At 40.4% G+C, this 19,055-nt stretch overlaps 1 protein-coding gene across 1 annotated transcript in view; it reads left to right on the top strand.

The window, feature by feature from the left end:
• Window positions 1-1,434, top strand: part of LOC107391086 (tumor suppressor candidate 3) — a 117,372-nt gene extending 115,938 nt beyond the window's left edge. Inside the window, exon 10 of the mRNA XM_054743553.1 lies at window positions 1,188-1,434. Coding sequence (XP_054599528.1) covers window positions 1,188-1,203 — 16 coding nt within the window. The 3' untranslated portion in view covers window positions 1,204-1,434. The remainder of the gene's footprint in view (window positions 1-1,187) is intronic.
• The last annotated feature ends 17,621 nt before the right edge of the window (window positions 1,435-19,055 follow it).

Raw genomic sequence — 19,055 nt, 5'->3', positions numbered from 1 at the left:
TCGTGTCTGCGAGGCTGGAGAAGCTAGGATATTACAACACAACAGCCAGAACTCCCAGCTGAAACAACACTACATGGCTGGTTCGTCTTTGGAATGCTGAGGGTGAAGCAACAGGACTGATCCTTTACCATTGCTGGATAATGAGTCCTGTTTTTACTCAACCTTTCTATAGTCCTATTTTGAAAGTTTAATGAAATATTCACCAAGGAATGAACGAATCTTGAAAGGAAACTGTCAAAACTAACCTAGATTTTATCTACATGTTTTAACGTTTATTTCTGCTGTGCAGCGCTTTGTTTGGTCCTTGGGCCATGTGAAGGCGCTATATAAATAAAGTTTAGTAGTAGTAGTAAAATAGTCCAACAATCAGCCACAAGTTTCGACTAAAAATGTCTGTTGTGCGCATGCTTTAGTGTATCAAATAAAAATGTGATGCACTCTGATTAATATTATTAATATATGAGAAAACCAAGTGCTACTCTGAGGTTCGATTGGGTTGCTGGAGTGTACTTTCTCCTTGGCAAATCACATCATCTTTTAATGTTTTAAAAATAGAATTGATATTAAAATTTTATGAAGTTTTTATGTTTTTACCCAAAAATAATCATCTTTAAAATTCCTGATTTTATCAGTTTTTAGTGTAAAAAAAATCCTCCCAACAAAACAAATTTGTCCCAAACTACGAGAGCCAACTGCTTTAAACTCCGTGCTGTAGTTTGGCTTGTCCCCACACAAACCCATGCCAGCATACATTATGATGGGGATGAGAACAATCCAAGTCATTTTGTTGTTGTTTTGGTCCTGAGATCAGATGGTGCGCTTTACCGCTGCTCACGCTGAGCTCCAAGTAGAGCTGATTTTAAAAGCTGTTCTGTACGTTTGATTGCAGCTTCCTATGTTTGATTCAGGAGCATGCTGTGAATTCTGAATGGTATATAGCTTTAGCACATTCAGAGGCAGGTCTGAAACATCCTCTCATAAACACGAGTTTATTCTCAGGTTACCGGATCTAAAGCTGGGTTTATTTTTCTGTTTTTTGTTGATCTTTTTTTTTTTTTTGCCTCAAACAAACCAGATGATGTGAAACATGATCCCAAACAAAAACTGCTTTAATACCTTAGTTCTTTTCCACCTCCTTTGTGTTTTTCTCTTCAACAACTAATCAGTTTACTTTTTATGTTTTGCAGCTTTCTTATTAAGTAAAAAAAGAGGAGTGAAGAGGAGGAGGTCAGAGGATGATGAAGAGGGGGTGTCGACGGAAAAAGAAGGAAGAACATACTTGAAAAGCAAAAAGATTCACTGTTGAGGCTGCATGGTGGGCTTTCTTTTGTCTGTTACTGTTTATCGTGTGCGATCGTTTAATCTTCAAGGTGAATAAAATCTGTTTTTTTTCTTTGTACAGTTAAAAATAAAGGTGTGTGGCTTGCCTCTGAATTTGTGTTGTTTCTTGCTAATTCATCAGAGTGAAAAAAGTATCTTTTTAACTCGTGTGCAAAGGTCTTCTTGTTTTACCTTCTGAAAATATCTGTCATTTAATTGTTAAATCCTGTTTAAACTCCACCGAGAGATACTTCATCATGTCTGAATATCTGTTTCAGGATGCTAGCAGCTCTTGATGCTGTTTATCTTAAATATTTATGACCCAGTCAGCTTTTTGTAGATTTACGAAGGAATAGAATAAATAAATCTGGTGCTTTAGAGCTACTCCAGTTTTCCAGCAGGATGAAACACGCTCCTATTTTGTCACCCCTGTAATTGCACTGAACTTTAATTTAAGATGTTCAGATAAGTTCAGATAAATCTCAAACTCATGGCTCAAAAGATCTTTTATGAAACAAGAACCTTTTATGAAACAAGAACCTTTTATGAAACAAGACAAATACCAAGAGACTCGAGCTAGAAACGTCAGAGGGGACAGTGACTCTTGTTTAGCATAAAAACCTCTAACTCAGCTAATCAACTCATTTGAGTCGCTTTGGACAAAAGCGTCTGCTAAATGCATGAACAGAAACGGAGTTTACTGAAGAATTCCTGTTAAGTGCTGCTATCATTTCTTACTGCGTGAGGTCAAAGGTCATTTAAAGAATCTGTGCATGTCTTTTTCCTTCTACGTGTGAACTGCCCTTACAAATACTGAGTGGGCTGAGCACTGAAGCCATTTATGTAATCTGCTGAGAGTGTGTGTGTGTAGGGAGGGAGGGAGCGAGGCGGCAGTTTGACAACTATTGAAAATAAAATGATAAATGACCCACACTTGTATAGCACCTTTCAGAGTCAGGGGACTCCAAAGTGCTTTACACTACAGTATCATGCGTCCACTCACACACTGATGGTGATGAGCTACAGTGTGGCCACAGCTGCCCTGGGCCGCACTAGGGGGTGCGAGGCTGCTGAACACAAGCGCCACCAGTTGGTTATGTGTCTTGCCCAAGGACACAACAGCAGAGTTCTCTGTCCACTGCTGGGATCGAACCTGCAACCTTCCCATTACTGGACAACCTGCTCTGTTGAGCTACTGCTGCCCCCAAATACTCCCTTTCTTCTCTGTTTTACTCCAAACGAGCCGATGATCGTCTCTGTGAGCTGGTGTGAGATAATTCTTTTATTTTTCCTGGGTAAAAAAAATCCACAGTCGCTGGTTTAAGAAAAGCCGTCTTACAAGAGCGATGGCAGAGTTCCAATAACACCTTCTGTTTGGGCTTTTGGTTTAAAAATAACATTTCCTATACTTACAGTGGAAAGAAGGGCAGTTAATAGATTATGGGTTTTTTTATATATTTTTTTATCTCGTCTCCATAAAAAAACTTCATGAGCAGAAATCCACTTGAATGCAACAACTGAACAATGCTGATCGTCAGCTCTGACAGCACAGAAGTATATAAATTATAAAAGTGAATTTGTTTCTATTCCCTAAACTAATGATTATACAAGACAAGGTATGAATGATGTAATGTGATGGATATGAAGTGACTTAATGTAATGTGTGGAATGATGGAATGGAAGCTAGATGTTTTAGTAAAACCATTCTTAAAGTGACGGTGTGTATTTTTCCTGGCGATAGGGGGCAGTAGATACTTAAATTGTTGCAAGCAAGCGGTATTTTTGTTTTGGAGTAAGACCTTACCAACAGATGTTTATTAGGGTCAAAAAGCCCTGGAGAGTGCAAACTTCAGCAAAATAACAAGCACATCAGACTCCCTTTCATCACTGGCAACGAGTGAAAAGATAAATGTGTAAAACAACAATATTTATGAATAGTGAAAGTGTTGTAATAATTTGTTACAAATCAGCAAATGCAATTTGTCCTCATGGGCTCCCGTAGAAGGAAAAATGGCATCTAACATGGCATTGTCCAGAGACTTAGACCCACTCCCATGGATTTTAGACCAGATTTTTATGGTTATATAGTACGTAGCTGCCAATATTTTTCAACAACTGGGCATCGTTTAATTAATTTTGAACAACATTTTGATATTTACAGAGATTAATGGTTAAAAACTACACGCTGACTCTTTGACGCTTTGAAGCATGAATTACGAAATATTCAACCTTGATTTTTTTAACAATTTTTTTCATTCATCTTTAGGTGTGAATGAAACAAATTTCAACAAATATTTTGTAACATTTAATAATCTACAAATAGTTTATTACATGGCCACCTCAGTGGACAGCACGCATTCTGAACATGAAATATGTTGGCTTGACTTACTGAAGTCCAAATGGAGGGGCTCAAACAGCTCCAATTTGCAAGATTTCACAGCTGTTCATGCTCAGGACGCTGGGAGAGTCTGGGCTGTTCTGAAGGTGGTGTAGGCTCTGCTAGCCGACAATACTTTTAATGACCAGAGTGACGGAAATGTTTAATAAACCTTTGCAAAGAGGATTCAAGTAGATCAGAGCTTTTTCTTTCAGGACTCATTTTATCTTCGTACAGTCAAAATCCAATCTTCCATATTCCACTGATTCATGAAAATGTTTGATACACCTGTAGACCATACATGTTCTAAGTGCAGCTCAGGGGTCATTTGAGACCTTTGGGGTGATGTATTTATTTTATTTTATTTATTTATTTATTTTTGCGGCTCAACAGAATTTCTAGAATGATCTCCAGTAGCGTTGATGTGGTTTGACATTTTTATGTTCAGATTTTTCCTAACATGTTTATTTTGAAGAGTAAACAATTAAGTAAAAAAGGAATCACAGTCTCCATAAAACCTTGTTTGCCTGTTTCAATGAAGAAAAGTTGACTGTTTTGGACATTGTCTTGAATAGTTTGGACACCCCTGCTTTCAACTATCATCAGTTTGCGTTACAATTTATTTATTTATTTGAAAATATGAAAAATATCCTGCTGGGCGGCTGCGCAGTGGTTAGAGCTGTTGCCTTGCAGCAAGAAGGTCCTGGGTTCGCTTCCTGGCCTGGGATCTTTCTGCATGGAGTTTGCATGTTCTCCCTGTGCATGTGTGGGTTCTCTCCGGGTACTCCGGCTTCCTCCCACAGTCCAAGATGATTGGTCTGTCTAAATTGTCCTTAGGTGTGAGTGTGTGTGTGTGTCCGTGTCCGTGTGTGTGTGTGTCCGTGTGTGTGTGTGTGTCCGTGTGTGTGTGTCCGTGTCCGTGTGTGTGTGTGTGTGTGTGTGTGTGTGTGTGTGTGTGTGTGTCCGTGTGTGTGTGTCTGTGTCCGTGTGTGTCCGTGTGTGTGTGTCCGTGTGTGTGTGTCCGTGTCCGTGTGTGTGTGTGTGTGTGTGTGTGTGTGTGTGTGATTGTTTGTCCTGTGTGTCTCTGTGTTGCCCTGCGATGGACTGGCTCTCTGTCCAGGGTGTACCCCGACTGATTGCCCATTGACCGCTGGAGATAGGCACCAGCCCACCACCAGGGGCGTCAGACTGGGGGTGGGGGGGTGGGGGGAAGGGTACCGTTTACCCAGGGCCCACTGCAGGGAGGGGCCCTGAGACAGCTTTGAATAACAATGTTTTATTGATGTTGTTCCCCCCCCCCCCCCCCCCCCCCCCCCCACACTTACTTAATGTCTTAATAAACTTCCCTTTACCTGGATAAAGAGGTTAAGAAACAGAATTTTGCCTTAAAAATAATAACTGAATAATCTCTGAGGCATCTATCACCCCTTAAAAATGTGCAAAGTGGTTTAGTCCACACCAGCGGCCAGGGGCTGCACGCCGCATGTACAGCTATGAGACATCGCAGATGCCGACAGCCAGAGCTGGAGGCAGGAGAGTCAGTCATGTCTTTTCCCAAGAAAGGGAAATCTGGCTTCCAGAAAAGAAAAGAAAAGAAAAGGAGAAAAAGTTAATTGAACAGAAGCAAGTATTGACTAGGTTCTTCAAGAAGGAAGGTGAGCAGCAGCCAGCAGCAGAACACAGTTTTAGCTGATATTAGCTAGCTCTCAGAAGCTGCATTCATGTTAGGTGTTCAGTGTTAAACGCCTTTAATGTCACCATCAAGATCAAATATAAATTAATTAGTGTTATCATTTGATAACACTAATTAATTTATATATTAATTAGTGTTATCATTTGATAACACTAATTAATTTATATATATATTAATCAGAATTATTATCGCGGGCGGCCGCCGCCAATTAATTTGCGGACCTCGCAGTAAAAACAGGTTCACTCTGTGTGGAGATTTCAGCTCCTTCCCAGTCATGGACCAGGACAAACTTGGTATCGATGGATTCGTGGTAATCTCAGGAATGAGAAGCTGCCACTGTTTTTCGTATAGCATGATGACACTGGTGTTAGAGGATTGTTATTGACTTGGTTAGATATTTTAAGCCTATTTTAAATTTCTTTATATTTGATCTTGAAAACGGACAATCTTATAATTTGGCTGATAATGCAGGGATTATAAAATTTAGAGTACATTACATTCACAGAGAGAACCTGGTTTATTTCATGTCATATGTATTTAATATATCAATATATATATCAGTATCAGCAAAGCTTAACATCATGAACCATGACAGACATGACTGAAGAGCAGATGAAGATATCATGCCAGGCACTGATGAGAAAATATTACAAGGATCTCACAGCTGAATTTGAGAATGAGATGCTACACCTGAGAACAATATATGGTGCCACATTTCCACACATTCGGTCTCCTCTTGAGCTGCTTAATGCTATACAGGATGCAATTACAGAGCATTTTTGGAGAAGTTTGTATTGGACTGAGGATATTTTGCACACTACCTGTGACTGTTGCTGGGGGTGAACGGGCTTTTAGCAAACTGAAACTGGTGAAAAATTATTTGAGATCAACAATGTCCCAGGATAGACTGAACAGCCTAGCTCTTCTTTCTATTGAAAGCCAATTAGCCAAAGGATTGGACTTTAAAGATCTCATAAGTGATTTTGCTAACATGAAGACCCGTCAGTGGGCATTTAGTGGAAAATAAATTCCAGGATTGTTGTTTGAACACATTGTTGGCAAATAAAAATAATTATATGTGAAGTCTGGGCATTTCACTTTTATTATGCTGGCATTTGTATTTGCTCAATATAGAGGTTAAACTAAGATCATATTTATTATCTTGTCTTATAGCATGACAAAAAATGTGTAAGAGAGATATTAAGTAATTGAGCATGGGGGCCCACCTAGAAGACTTGTACCTAGGGCCCAGAATTTGGTGCTACGCCCCTGCCCACCACCACCACAATCCTACGTGGACAAATCGGGTTCAGACAATGGATGGATGGATGAAATAGTGCACATGGGAATTATCTGCTGCTTTTAGTGATTTGTATGCCCCTACATGAACTGAATTGAAAGTAAATAACAGACTTTTGCTAAACTGAGGGCAGCGTAAAGATTTATAAATGTTCTGTCTACCGCCATTATTCTACCTTTTTAAAACCTTCACTCCAAAATGTTAAAACCACACTTGGCAGTTTTGTTTGCTTTTAGCTCCCTCTAGTGGCCGTTATTAAATACCTGTGGTCAAATCAAAAGTGAAACCGTTCTCCTCGCTGTGTGTTCATCTTTTAAACACATTAATTTAACATCTGAAATGTCTCCTCAGCCTTCATTATTGTCTACAGGAGTCATTCATCACTAAAAGAAATAAATCAGCTGTGTTCAAGCAGGAAACTGGAAGCAGACTGCGGTGCCAGGTATGTGAGCTAAAAAAAAAAGTTTTAAGAGTAGCAAGTGCCAGATCGGCACTCTAAAGTTGCAAGTGCAGTATTGTGGCCCCAGAAGTTGATGGGGGTCTGAGTTACTGTTCATTAAAAATATGAAAAAGTTGCATAGTATCCCTTTAATATAATTAAAATTTCATCTTTTTCTGATATACATATAATTTATTCAGCATTTACATTTTCACGTTGTGACTCTAACTTTACATGCTACATTTCACCAACTTTCCCTCCACTGGTGCACTTTTCCCTCTGTAGTCGTGCTGTTAGCTGCCATCAGGTGTGATCTGACTCTGCTGTCTGATCTCGTTTCATCTAAGCTGTGGTGGCTGACTGCTGCGTCACGACCAACTTTGAAGAATCTCTTCTGCCTGTCTGTCTGTTTGCGGCATGATGCCACCTTGCTGTGGACCAGCCTCTCTAATAGTCCACGATGGCTTTCTGCAGGCAGCCAGACCACAGCCCCTGTGTTCATGATCAGCGCTGCTTCATTTGTTGCCGTTTTGTTGCATCACTGCTGGTGTGGGGTTGTTACTGTGTTTGTGTGCTTTTATCAAAGCATGTGGATGCATCGCTGTGAGCACGTGCATGATTTATTACTCTGGCAGGGTACGGTGCCGGTGATTTTTCAGGGTAAAGGTGGTTGATTTAAGACAAAAGAGCACACCTTCTGCGTGGGAAGGGTTCAGTTCAGCCTGGAACCAAAAAAATCTTGGAGATTTTGTTTATGCAGAAATTGTGCTCTTGTTTCTTTTTTATAAATGCCAGCTGTGAATTTTTATGCTTCCATGCTCAACTGTTGTCTTAAGGCATGAATTAATCTAGGCACTTCATTAATTACTGATTTTTATTTAAATATGTTGTTTTTGCCAAGTTGTTAGTGATGGTACTGAAAGCTGCTGCAATAAGAGGGAATTTGAGTTTATCACGTGAAACACTACTGAGCATGGAGTAATTGTCCCAGTTTTGAATTTAAAAACAGAACCACTCTGTTCACCAGACAGCTGGGTTTAAAGCAAACCAAACTGGCTTTTAATGCTTTAAGATTTTGTTTTAAACTGGTTTCAGTGGTTTTTGAGCCAGAAACATGATGAATTCCACATGGGGCAGTACTCCGTAGCCTTCTGGTGACCGGAAACTGCACTTAACACGTTTTGTGGTTTGGGTAGGTGCACCAGTGTAAACGTCTACCTGCAACAAGTTGTGTTTTGTTTGTGAACTGGTCCACAGCTGGCTGCAGCTGATCTGCTTCCCAGCCCTTTCTTGGTTCTTTTTCTCACAAGGGAGGGTCACGTTCAATTAAAACAATGAGGCAGTGATTCAAGTTTAGCTGGATTTATATATAAAAGCAGGGAAATGGTACAAAGTTCAAAAACAGGCCTCGACTCCCTGGATGGTCTCCAGAACGTCACCAGAGCTTCAGTTGACAGCATAATTTGTTTCGCTACCCTTTCCTGGGTTTCCACCTCTTAAGTCTTGATGTTCTCTTTGACATCAGGGGCGGATTTAGAATTGAAAAAGATCCAAGTCTCAGCCCAGATGAGTGATAATTGTTTTTTTTTTTTGTTGTTGTTTTAATGATACATTTCAATTTTCACATTTTCACACATTTTGACTACCTTAAAGCTGAAAAACAGCACTAAGGTACACAAATGAATTGATATGATGTTATAATAAATATGTTGTTAGCTTCTATACGGTATTGTGAATCATCACATTTATGCATACCCTTCTATTCATTCACACTAGTCACTGAAATGATTAATAACTTAAAAAATAACAAAATAATTGCTAAATTCAATTAAAGCAAAACCAATTACAAATGGAAAACTTTATTGTCAGAATTTGCTCTGCAGCCAAGACCTTCTCATGGAGGCTGCTGAAGCCCTTCTTCTTCAGGGGAGACTCCATCACGCTGTATGCAGGCTACTCTATGTAGCCGTGCCCTCTCTGGTGGACTTTGGTACTGCATTTTACCTCTAAGCTATTGTTTTACCCTTCAAGACTAAAATTCAGATCCGGGGACTGAGCCCAAGTTGCCACCCCTTCACTCCACCTCTGCTGGACATTCCCTTTAGGTGTGGTTTCGTCTCGGTAGCAAAACTCTTAGGGTTATTGCATCAAAGTTCATTGTATGAGGGTTTTATCTGTTGCCTTTGCCCCAATTAATAAAGGCGTCCCCTTGGAGCAGTTTCTCCAAGATGCTAAAACCAGCTTAGTCCAGTTACAAAGAGCCAGAATCACAAAAGGAGATCTGCCCGTTACTGGGCTTGGCCAGGGTGGGGCCCACCGCTGGGCTAGTCAGTGAGGAGGTCACACTGGAGGAAGCAGGGTAAGATGCTCGCATGTAAATTTGTCCTTTCACTTTGTGTTTTGTTTTTTGGGTCAGAAAAAGAATGTGTTTAAAGCATCATGGGACGAATGTCCAATCGTGTCTTGTTTGAGCCTTCATTAACTCAGGAGTGCAGCATCATTCATACGCACATACTCAAAGTCCTTGATGTGTATGGAAACTCATATCTTTGCAACGTCTTTGAGAGCCCGAGAACATGCTTGACAACTTTCTACAGTAATCACACGACTGATGGGAAAAGGCACTTGTGCATGCTCATCGCAGGAGCAATAATAATTCAGCAAAACATTACCTCAATTCCTACCCATCCCACCAGTCTGGAGATAATCCTGGATTTGCTCCGAAACGTAATCACAAAGATTTATAGCAATCACAACAGCATTACCTGAGGGAGAGAAAGGCACTGAGAGAGCGAGCCACTGAGTCTGTTAAAGGAATGGAAAAACACAAATGAAAGGATATGTTTACTGGTGTTACTGGATACAACGTCTGATAAGTTCCATTCAGAGGAAACTTCTTGTCCATTTTGCCTATTTTTAATGGAAGTTGTAATAAAAGAAGACATTTGAGATCTTTCTTCTTAAAGGAGAAAATTGATATTTACAATCATGGTGAATGCATGGATTGGGAAAGATGATGCTATCTATTTTTTGTTTCATAATTATTTATTTTCAAACACCTACAGCTCCCACTGAAGATTTGTTCCAGTCACAACTTCTTCATACTCATCTTCAATCAGCAGAAAAGTTCATGGATTCTTTTCTAATCTAACTTCTTTAAATCTTTTTGAACCAATCAGTTACCAAACCCCAGTCCCAGTTTCAACGGTGTTTTGTCTTTAGTGATAATTTGCAAATGTTTTTGTGGAGTCAAATCCAACTTCCTCAGTTGCCAACTGCTGAATAGATAAATCAGTGTGTGTGTGTGTGTGTGTGTGTGTGTGTGTGTGTGGCTGCAGGGGTGTTTGACTTAGCGGGAGGTTAGCAGCACAGGGGCCCTACAGGGAAGCATCCTCCAGACTTTCATCTTCTCCCCATTACTCTGTCAGACACCTACCATCAACCCTTTGATGTTGGCACAGCCAAGGAGACGTTCTACCAGTCTGTTGAGTCCAGTGCCACATCCTGGGCTGCAGCAGCAGAGCCAGAAACAAACTGAGTAAAACTCTGCAAATACTGTTCAACAACACGATCAAAAGTCACTCTCGTCCCCTTCTACTGCACGTCAAAAGAAGATGAGAAAACAACGTCCACGTTGGATGGAGAGACTCCTGTATGAAGGTACATCTTATAGGATTTATGTTGTATTCGAGAGAAAGATAAAAATTAAGTAAAGTCATGAGCGGCTCTCCTTTAGGGATAGTGAGAAGCTCGATCAACCACCAGGAGTTTGAAGTAGATCCGCCGCTCCTCTATACCGAGAGGGGCCAGTTGAGGTGGTTAAGGTATCTGGTTAGGATGGACACCACCCTGGTGAGATTTTCTGGACATGTCCAACCGGAAGGAGATCTAAAGGAAGACCCAGGACACACAGGAGGGACTATGTTTCTCTCCGACCTGGCTATGCCTTAGGATTCCCTAGCAGGAACAGGCTCAAGTGGCTGGGGAGAGGGAAGTCTGGGCCTTTCTGCTAAGGCTGCTGCCCCCGCGACTGACCCCAGATAAGCGAAGGATGATGGATGGATGTTCCTCCAGCAAGTCCTGTTAAACATGATTTCCACAATATTTGTGTGATGTGAAATGATGTGGTTTATCAGTTAAAAAAAACATTTTCATAATGTTTTTGAGATGGGGGTGGTGCTAAACCATCAGTAATCTATGTGACCCTGCCCACATTGGTAGTTAACGTGTCAAATTGGTTTAAACCATTTCTCCAAACTGGGTCCAGTCTTTCTTGATTATATGCACTAGTGTTGTCAAAAAAATCGATACCCAGATATAAATCGATACTAAAAGTGGTATCTAAATTAGATATTCTATCCCTGTGGTATCGATATTAGGGACTATTATACACAGCCTTCTTCACGTACACCGACACGCACGACAGCCAGATGCCGTAAAGCAGCCTCCGCCTCCCAGACAAACAGAAGAAGACGCCGCATGGCTACATTGCAATTTCCCACGCGAGTTGTCTCCGATCCAAGTTTTGTCTGCCAAATAAATAAACAAAAACATAAACAGCGAATTTGGGAGGCGCTTCACAGCCCAACTTCATTAGCATACCAAGTCCGACACGTAGTTGTATATTCACACTTATGTGCTTAAAGGAAACTCCCGTTTATTGCAACCCGGACTTAATTTCTAGCATGCAGTACGTTTGTTTACTCACGCTGACAACTTTGGTGCTACTTGGATTCCCCGGGGTATTTAGATCCATTGGCGAATCGCCGTCAGTGTATATCCATATAACGGGTGCGGACGGGCACCCATGGTGCAGCCTCGAAATAAGACATTATCTGTACCAAAACATCTTCATGTCGAAAGGTTTTGTTAGGAATCATTAACGTGATTCCCCTGTTCGTTTGGAGCGGGTCTGGGATTTCTAGGCGTAAACAGACTAGCTGCGGCTAATTAACCGACGCTTTTAATGACGCCACTGCCGTGCGCCAATCTGTTTTTATTAAGATTACCGGTAGATGTACCTTTGTCCTACTGTGGAGAAATTCGTTTTCTCCCTTTATTGACCAACAGAGTTGTTCAAAAGTACAGAACAAAACATATGGCATTACATCTTATGACAAAAATGCACCTTAAACAGAGTTTAAGCAGCAAAACATCACTCTGCAAATAGTGTATATATATAGTGAGACAATTCATGATTTAAAGTGTTAACTTTCACCAGTTTTTGTATGCACGTTTTAAAAAATGCTAATACTTGAAAGGTTTAAGCACTTTATACACTTAATTCTTAACATTTAATTTTTGCAATATAAATTGAGGAATGTTATTTTTTAAATAAACTTGTTCAAAAAATTGGTGTTTTTAAATAGTATCGAAATCGAGTATCGAGTTTTTATTCAAGTATCGAATCGAGTTTGAAATTTTAGTATCGTGACAACCCTAATATGCACTCCTTCTAAAGTTTATATATGAAAGTTGAATTCTTAGAACTACTTTTAGTAGTTAATTATTATTTAATGTACCTTCAGCACATATGGGATTGATCGGATGTAGTTCCAATTAGCGTGAGTAATAGACTCTGAGGTGTTTTTGTTTTGTTTTTTGTTTTAAACCACCAAACACTTTTCTTAGATGTACGTCCTTTTATTCAACATAGTTGTCAGCTTCTTGTTCTTCTGGTTGTATTTGCCATATCAATTTAGTTTTGTGTCATTTGGAAATGACTGCCTAACGGATGTTTTTATTTAGAACACAAACACTGAGAATCACTAAAGGCTCAGATTTTCTTTATTGTTTATATTTCAGCAACTCAAATAGAAGTTCCATTGATGGCATTTTACAGTGAAAAATGCACAAAAGTAGAAAAAATATCTAGTGCCGTGATTATTTTCTCAAGAAAGCAAATTAATGATGCAGGAGAGCAACATTTTTTGTGTGCTTGAGTTTGAGCTACACATAGTAAACTGAGATATTCTGGGGACGTGAGAGGTTTGTACCAGTGGGATTTGATTTGTGCTACAACTGACAGATTACAAAGCTGCACCTCATTAACACGTGATGAATGAAATTATTCATATTGGACAAGAGTTAAAAGGGCAGGATTAATTGGATTGCAGCTGACAGGTAGGTTGGGTTCAAATTCCTTTGTTTAACAATGTATGAGAGAAATAAAAGATGTGTAACTGTCTCACACACATGTATTTTTAATTCGTTTGAAATTAATTAAGAAAGTACGCAAGTGGTCGGATTTTATCATAGTTTTCTTCCCTGTTAATGTTGCTTTTGCGTAGCCACTTTCAGAATAAAACTTTCCAGATGTTTGCGATGATGACCCAAATAGCAGTCTTGCCTTTGGATTTCATTAGATTTTTTTTTACCTATTCTAGACAAACAGAAATTTAGTAAATGTACCATATTTTCTAAGTTAAGTTAAAATTATACGTTTGAATTAGAAGTCATGAGAATAACTAAAATAAATGGAAATATGTATTTTAATTACATTTGATTAATTTTGGATGGAGCCTAAATGACAGCTTACAGTTTTAATGAGCAATGACAACCAGCGAGTTTTTTGTCTGAGGAAAGTGTGGAATTATTTTATCTGCTGTAGTAAAAAACAAAAACCTAGCTGGCTGAAGTCAAAGGTTCGTCAGCTTTTCTGACGTGGGGCATTTTAACGTGAACCTGATACTGATTCTTTTCCTCTTATTGCTTTGAGGACAATGAGTGTACACAGCATCCAGAAAGTACTTTCATGTCTCTCCTTTTCGTCTGAAACCAGTTTTTCTCTTCACATCTTCACCAGATGACATCCTGAGACGCCATCGAAACACAGCAGTCAATTTTCTCAACAAGTCTGAAAGTTTTCTCTTCCTGAGATCTGAAGAGCTGTTGCCACACTCCCCATCCAAGACCACAGCACGTCTCCATGGAAATCGTTCCCTTGTATCTCGCAATGAAGTTTGACTAATAAGTACAGGAAGTGTGACAGTATTAGTCTCTTTATTTTGATGCATGCATCTCTGAAATACACGAGAATGACTCACAAACTGTTGGATAAATTATGGATACATTATTTATGATTTTAAAAGAAAACTTCATCCAGCCCATTTTTCCCTGCCAACAGACAGGCGTTTGACCTTGCATCTTCCCAGTCCTGGCTTATCAGTAAGAACGCCCTGTGCCAGCACATGTTTGTCTCCCTTTCGAGAGTCTACAGGAATGTGTAAATGTGTGTGCGTTTTATTATCTCTGTGTGTCCTTAATAAATACTCTTGGAGGGCTTTGTCTGACGAGAGCAAATTGACTACTGACTCGTGTGTTTCATTGATCTCTCCACTTTGCAAAGTCTAAATTGTTTGGTTATTGGTAAAGATTGGTATGGGTTAAATTGATCAGATGGTTAATACAACCCCCGCATGTTGAGCTTTCCCTTCAGGTAACCCTGGATGGAAAAATGAAAATACCTAACACAAACTATCGGATCCCAATGCTGTTGTCTTCTGAGTCAAGACTGTGATGAATGTAACTAATTCTTTCTGCAGTCAGATGCTTCAGTGTTTAATTAAGAGTGCATATTTGGTGGTAAAGCTGCTTATATATGGACAGTGATATCTGATCAGATATGTAATATCAAATTAAAGGCCTTGTGCTCTTTGAAGGAATACATGAGTGTAATATCTAATTTTGTCTAATACTGAAAATAACTTGTTTGCAATGTCCCAACTCCTCAAATAATTTGTCAACACTCAGTATTTGTGTTGTGTATTTTGGTGTTGTGCTACTGCCACACCAAACTGGAGCTCAATGTTGTCATTTAAATTTAAATTTTAGGAAAGAGTTTCAAGCACTTGATTGAAAATCCAAGCACACAGGCAAAAACATTAGTGCATGTCATGTCTTTGGGTATTAGAAGAAGGACTGAAGTCTAAATGATGCCCTAAATAATAAAACAAAATCATTATAAATAGATTTGTGACAAGTAACCAAAAACATTGCATTACTCTTTCAACATGACATAAACAAAAAGTAAAAAAAGTTGGAGAATTGTTATGGCTGCCACCTGTACGTCCCGAGGGCCGGATGTCAGCACTGTGGATAGCTACTGTTTCTGCTGTATTTTGCCCACTCGTGTATCAGCACCACGCATGACTCAGCGCCACGAGCAGCTCCCGCACGAATCAGCACCATGGACAGCTCCCGCACGAATCAGCACACAGAACAGCGCCGGCTCCTGGGATCCACTGATTTCCCTCTTTCCCATTCCTTTTCTCTCTCCCTTTTCTTACATTTTACAATTTTTATGTTCTCATTTCAAACATTTAAGGCAAGGCAACTCTATCTGTTTAGCATATTTCAAACAGAGGGGTCAATTCAATGTGCTTTATCATTAGCATGAAATCATTAATTGTTTAGACATCTTTTTATACTTCAATTTTTTTTGTTTTTGTGAAACAACTTGTGATTTTTTATTTTGAGAGGCGCCATATAAAAGATTGTTTTCTTTCTTTCTTTCTTTCTTTCTTTCTTTCTTTCTTTCTTTCTTTCTTTCTTTCTTTCATCTACTCCCGCACGAACCAGCACCACGGAGAGCTCCCCCATAAATCTGCACCAAGAACAGCACCCGCTCCTGCATGAATCAGCACCAGGGACAGTGGCATGTGCTTCCTCTCCTCCTCCCTCTTACACCGGGGACACACCGGCCGCCGAAGCGCCGGGAGGCGAAGCGCTCACGAAATTTGGCCGCTGCACGCTGCTCCTCAGTTCAGACCAGACGCTTGTTTCTCTGCTCCGGTCGAGGCGCGCCTCGTAGTTTTTCTTTTAACCGCTTGGTGTCCTCCATTTCCTCTCTGCCTTTTCTCTGCTCTTTTCCTCTACACCCCCCTCCCCCTTGCTGTTTGTGTGTTTGTCCGCATCTGTGTGAACCAGTTGGTAATAGCTGGCCTACAACTTTCTGCCTCTCTATCCTGTTTGCTCCAGTTGAAAGACACCCCAAACCACACCCCTTTCACGTGGTCACACGCACACACCCACACACAAGTTTGCTGTGTGTGTGTGTGTGTGTGTGTGTGTGTGTGTGTGTGTGTTGTTTTTATGCAGTGTCTGTTTATGAACACATTGACTATCACGGAATTGTATTTTGACATGCTTTATTTTGTTAAATTTACCGGCCTGCCTCTTATGTCTAGGTTTGACTTCCTGCCAGAATTGACGCGGTTCACCCGCGGCTCGCGAAAAAAATAGAGCAGACGCCGAAACGATCGCTCCACAGCATGGGCTGGAGCTTCACGGCGTTTTGGCGACCCATGTGGTCTATAGAATAAGGTAACAAGGGCACCAAATGAAGGCGGTCCCCATTTCGCTGCACTTCACAGCGCTTTGGCGGTCAGTGTGTCCCCGGAGTCAGGCCACGTTCACACTGCAGGCCTTGATGCTCAATTCCAATTTTTTGAGTGGCAATTCACACTATGAGTGAAATGCAACATCAAGCTCTTTCCAGCGTGAACGCTTTACGGCTCCAATGCGACCCGCGTGCACAGAAGAAAAGAAGTCACACTCAGTGGAGAAACCAGGAGCGGCGGAGTCGTGCAATACCCTGCTCGAGTTGTTATGTGAAAGCCTTCACTGACAGTTCATTCACAGGATCAGGATCACACCTGTTAATTGTTCTGTTTTGGGCTGGGAAGTGTTTGTAAACTATATTACTCCTTGTTCCTCCTGCTCTTGTTCTCAGACTCCCCTGTATTTTTTTCCCTAAAACAGGATGTCCAGACAGACTCCTGAACCCTTCTGTCACCGCTTCTCCTCAGGAACATCCACACACGACACTCACCTCTGCTGACTCAGTGACATAGGAGACGGATTTAATGCGACATGACCGTTCAGACTGCAGTTGCTTTCAAAAACATCAGATATGTGTCGGCATTAGTACTGAATATTCAAGTGACATGGATCGCATTTGAAAATATCAGATCTGTGCCATTCAGACAGTCATAAAAGAAATCTGATTTGGGTTGCATGTGGGGAAAAAAGCGGATTTGATGCGCTTCTGCCTGCAGTGTGAACTTAGCCTTAGATGTGACTAGCACAGCTGCTATGAGTTTCTCTGAATAGACCTAGGGATTGGTGTTCCTTTAAAAGCGAAGGCCACCAGGTACTCAGGGGAATCAGATCTGTGCTGTTGTCCCCAGATAATAAATAGTGATTCTGTTTAAATTTAGTGTTGTGTTTGTGCAAGTTCCCTTTAGTTTAGAAGAAAACTCTTTGTTTATTGTTTAGATCTCCAGTGTAAGAAATTGGATGTTAACATAGTTGCTTTTAAGCTTAATATATTACCTCTACTTATGACCAATGAGGAGTGATATTCTATATATATATATATATAGGATATCATCCTTATTGGTATTTGAATGTTTAATCAGAAAATTCTAGGATTCTTTGTTTTTTCAGTGATCAAACGCACTTCATGTCAATTCAGACAGAGTCAGGTTTATAAAAGGTAAGAAGTTTATTTTCTAAACAAATTAAAAACAAGACAAGTTAGCTAAGATGAATGTGATGGATGAATATAAGTGGATGGGATGTGATGTTTGATGATTGAATGGTGTGTGTTTTTCAGAACCTTGTATCTAGAAGAAACTGAGATCTGGGTGTGAAAAGAATTTGGTCTGCATTAAACTATTAAGTTTGTTCTTATCAAAACGGCATCAGACGTAATTCATGCTGTGTCTACCTCACCTTTTCGTTTGGAGACCCTCTTCGTGGATCCGGAGCTCAGGAAGGTCGGATGACCTCTGGGCACCGAGGTTCAGTAGATTAACCGCAGCACCGACACTCCAGTCCAGAGATGTCACCAGGCACACAGGTCGGAACTAGTTTGCGTCTAGAGCAGCTGTTTCTGAATAGCTGAAGGAACCATTTTGCTGTCAGTTGTAGGCAGCTTTTAGCTTGTCGAAAGCTTGTCAAGAGATGCGGTGGTTAGAGAGTTTTCCCTCCGGTGGCCAGTTTGGAGTTCTGCTCAAACTAACAGAATGCTGAATCACTCCGCAAGTGATCCTGTTTTAATAGTCTCATTTTATGATTTACTTGGCCAGTCGGGACGTGCCATGTTAAGAGGTGTTAACAAACAAACCTCAGAACGTCACGCCATCTTTCAGACAGAAGGCTCTCTGATTTGTGGGTAAGAACATCTCTATGCACATGAAATTACTTTAACTTTATCTTACGAACGTTGTGTCTGAGCGTAGATAATGATTCACTTGTTAAACCAAACATTACTGATCATAACATCAAAATGTTTCATTGTAATATTAAAATTTATTTCAACCACAGTAATTTAAGCACAGATTAATCAAAAATTAATATTAGTATTCATATAACATTTGTTCATTCAACATATTATTATTCAATGATTATTTAACTTATGAGTCGTAAAAGTTATTTTGTCCTGTGAAGCAAGTGGATAGATACGGCCGCAGCTTGGCAGAGAGGAACCTTGAGGAAGGAACATGATGTTGACAATCAGAGTGTAAACACGCAGTGTCGAATCTTTCCTGCAGCTTGGAAGATTAAGAGACGCAGAGAGGCAGATTCATGTCTGTAGATGACTGGTTACTGAAAAGGTCAAACTGTAGATGAAACTGACCATTCCTGGATGCTACACCAGTGTTTTCTCCCTTCCCGGTTATTTTTGAGATATATCTAGAGCAGGGGTGTCCAATCCTGGTCCTGGAGGGCCGGTAACCAGCAGGTTTTGTGGTTTTTCTACTCCAACAGACTTGATTCAGTGGTTGAAACACCTGTGCAGCAGCTCATCAGGCTCTGCAGAAGCCAGTTAATTAGCTGCTGATTGAAATCAGGTGTGATGAAACAGAGTTCAAACTAAAACATGCAGGACACCGGCCCTCCAGGACCAGGATTGGACACC

This window comes from Nothobranchius furzeri, chromosome 4 (genome assembly GCF_043380555.1).
Source record: "Nothobranchius furzeri strain GRZ-AD chromosome 4, NfurGRZ-RIMD1, whole genome shotgun sequence".
Classification (NCBI taxonomy): Eukaryota; Metazoa; Chordata; class Actinopteri; order Cyprinodontiformes; family Nothobranchiidae; genus Nothobranchius; species Nothobranchius furzeri.
Note: the sequence above shows the minus strand (reverse complement) of the source record. Positions and strands in the feature narration are given on the sequence as shown.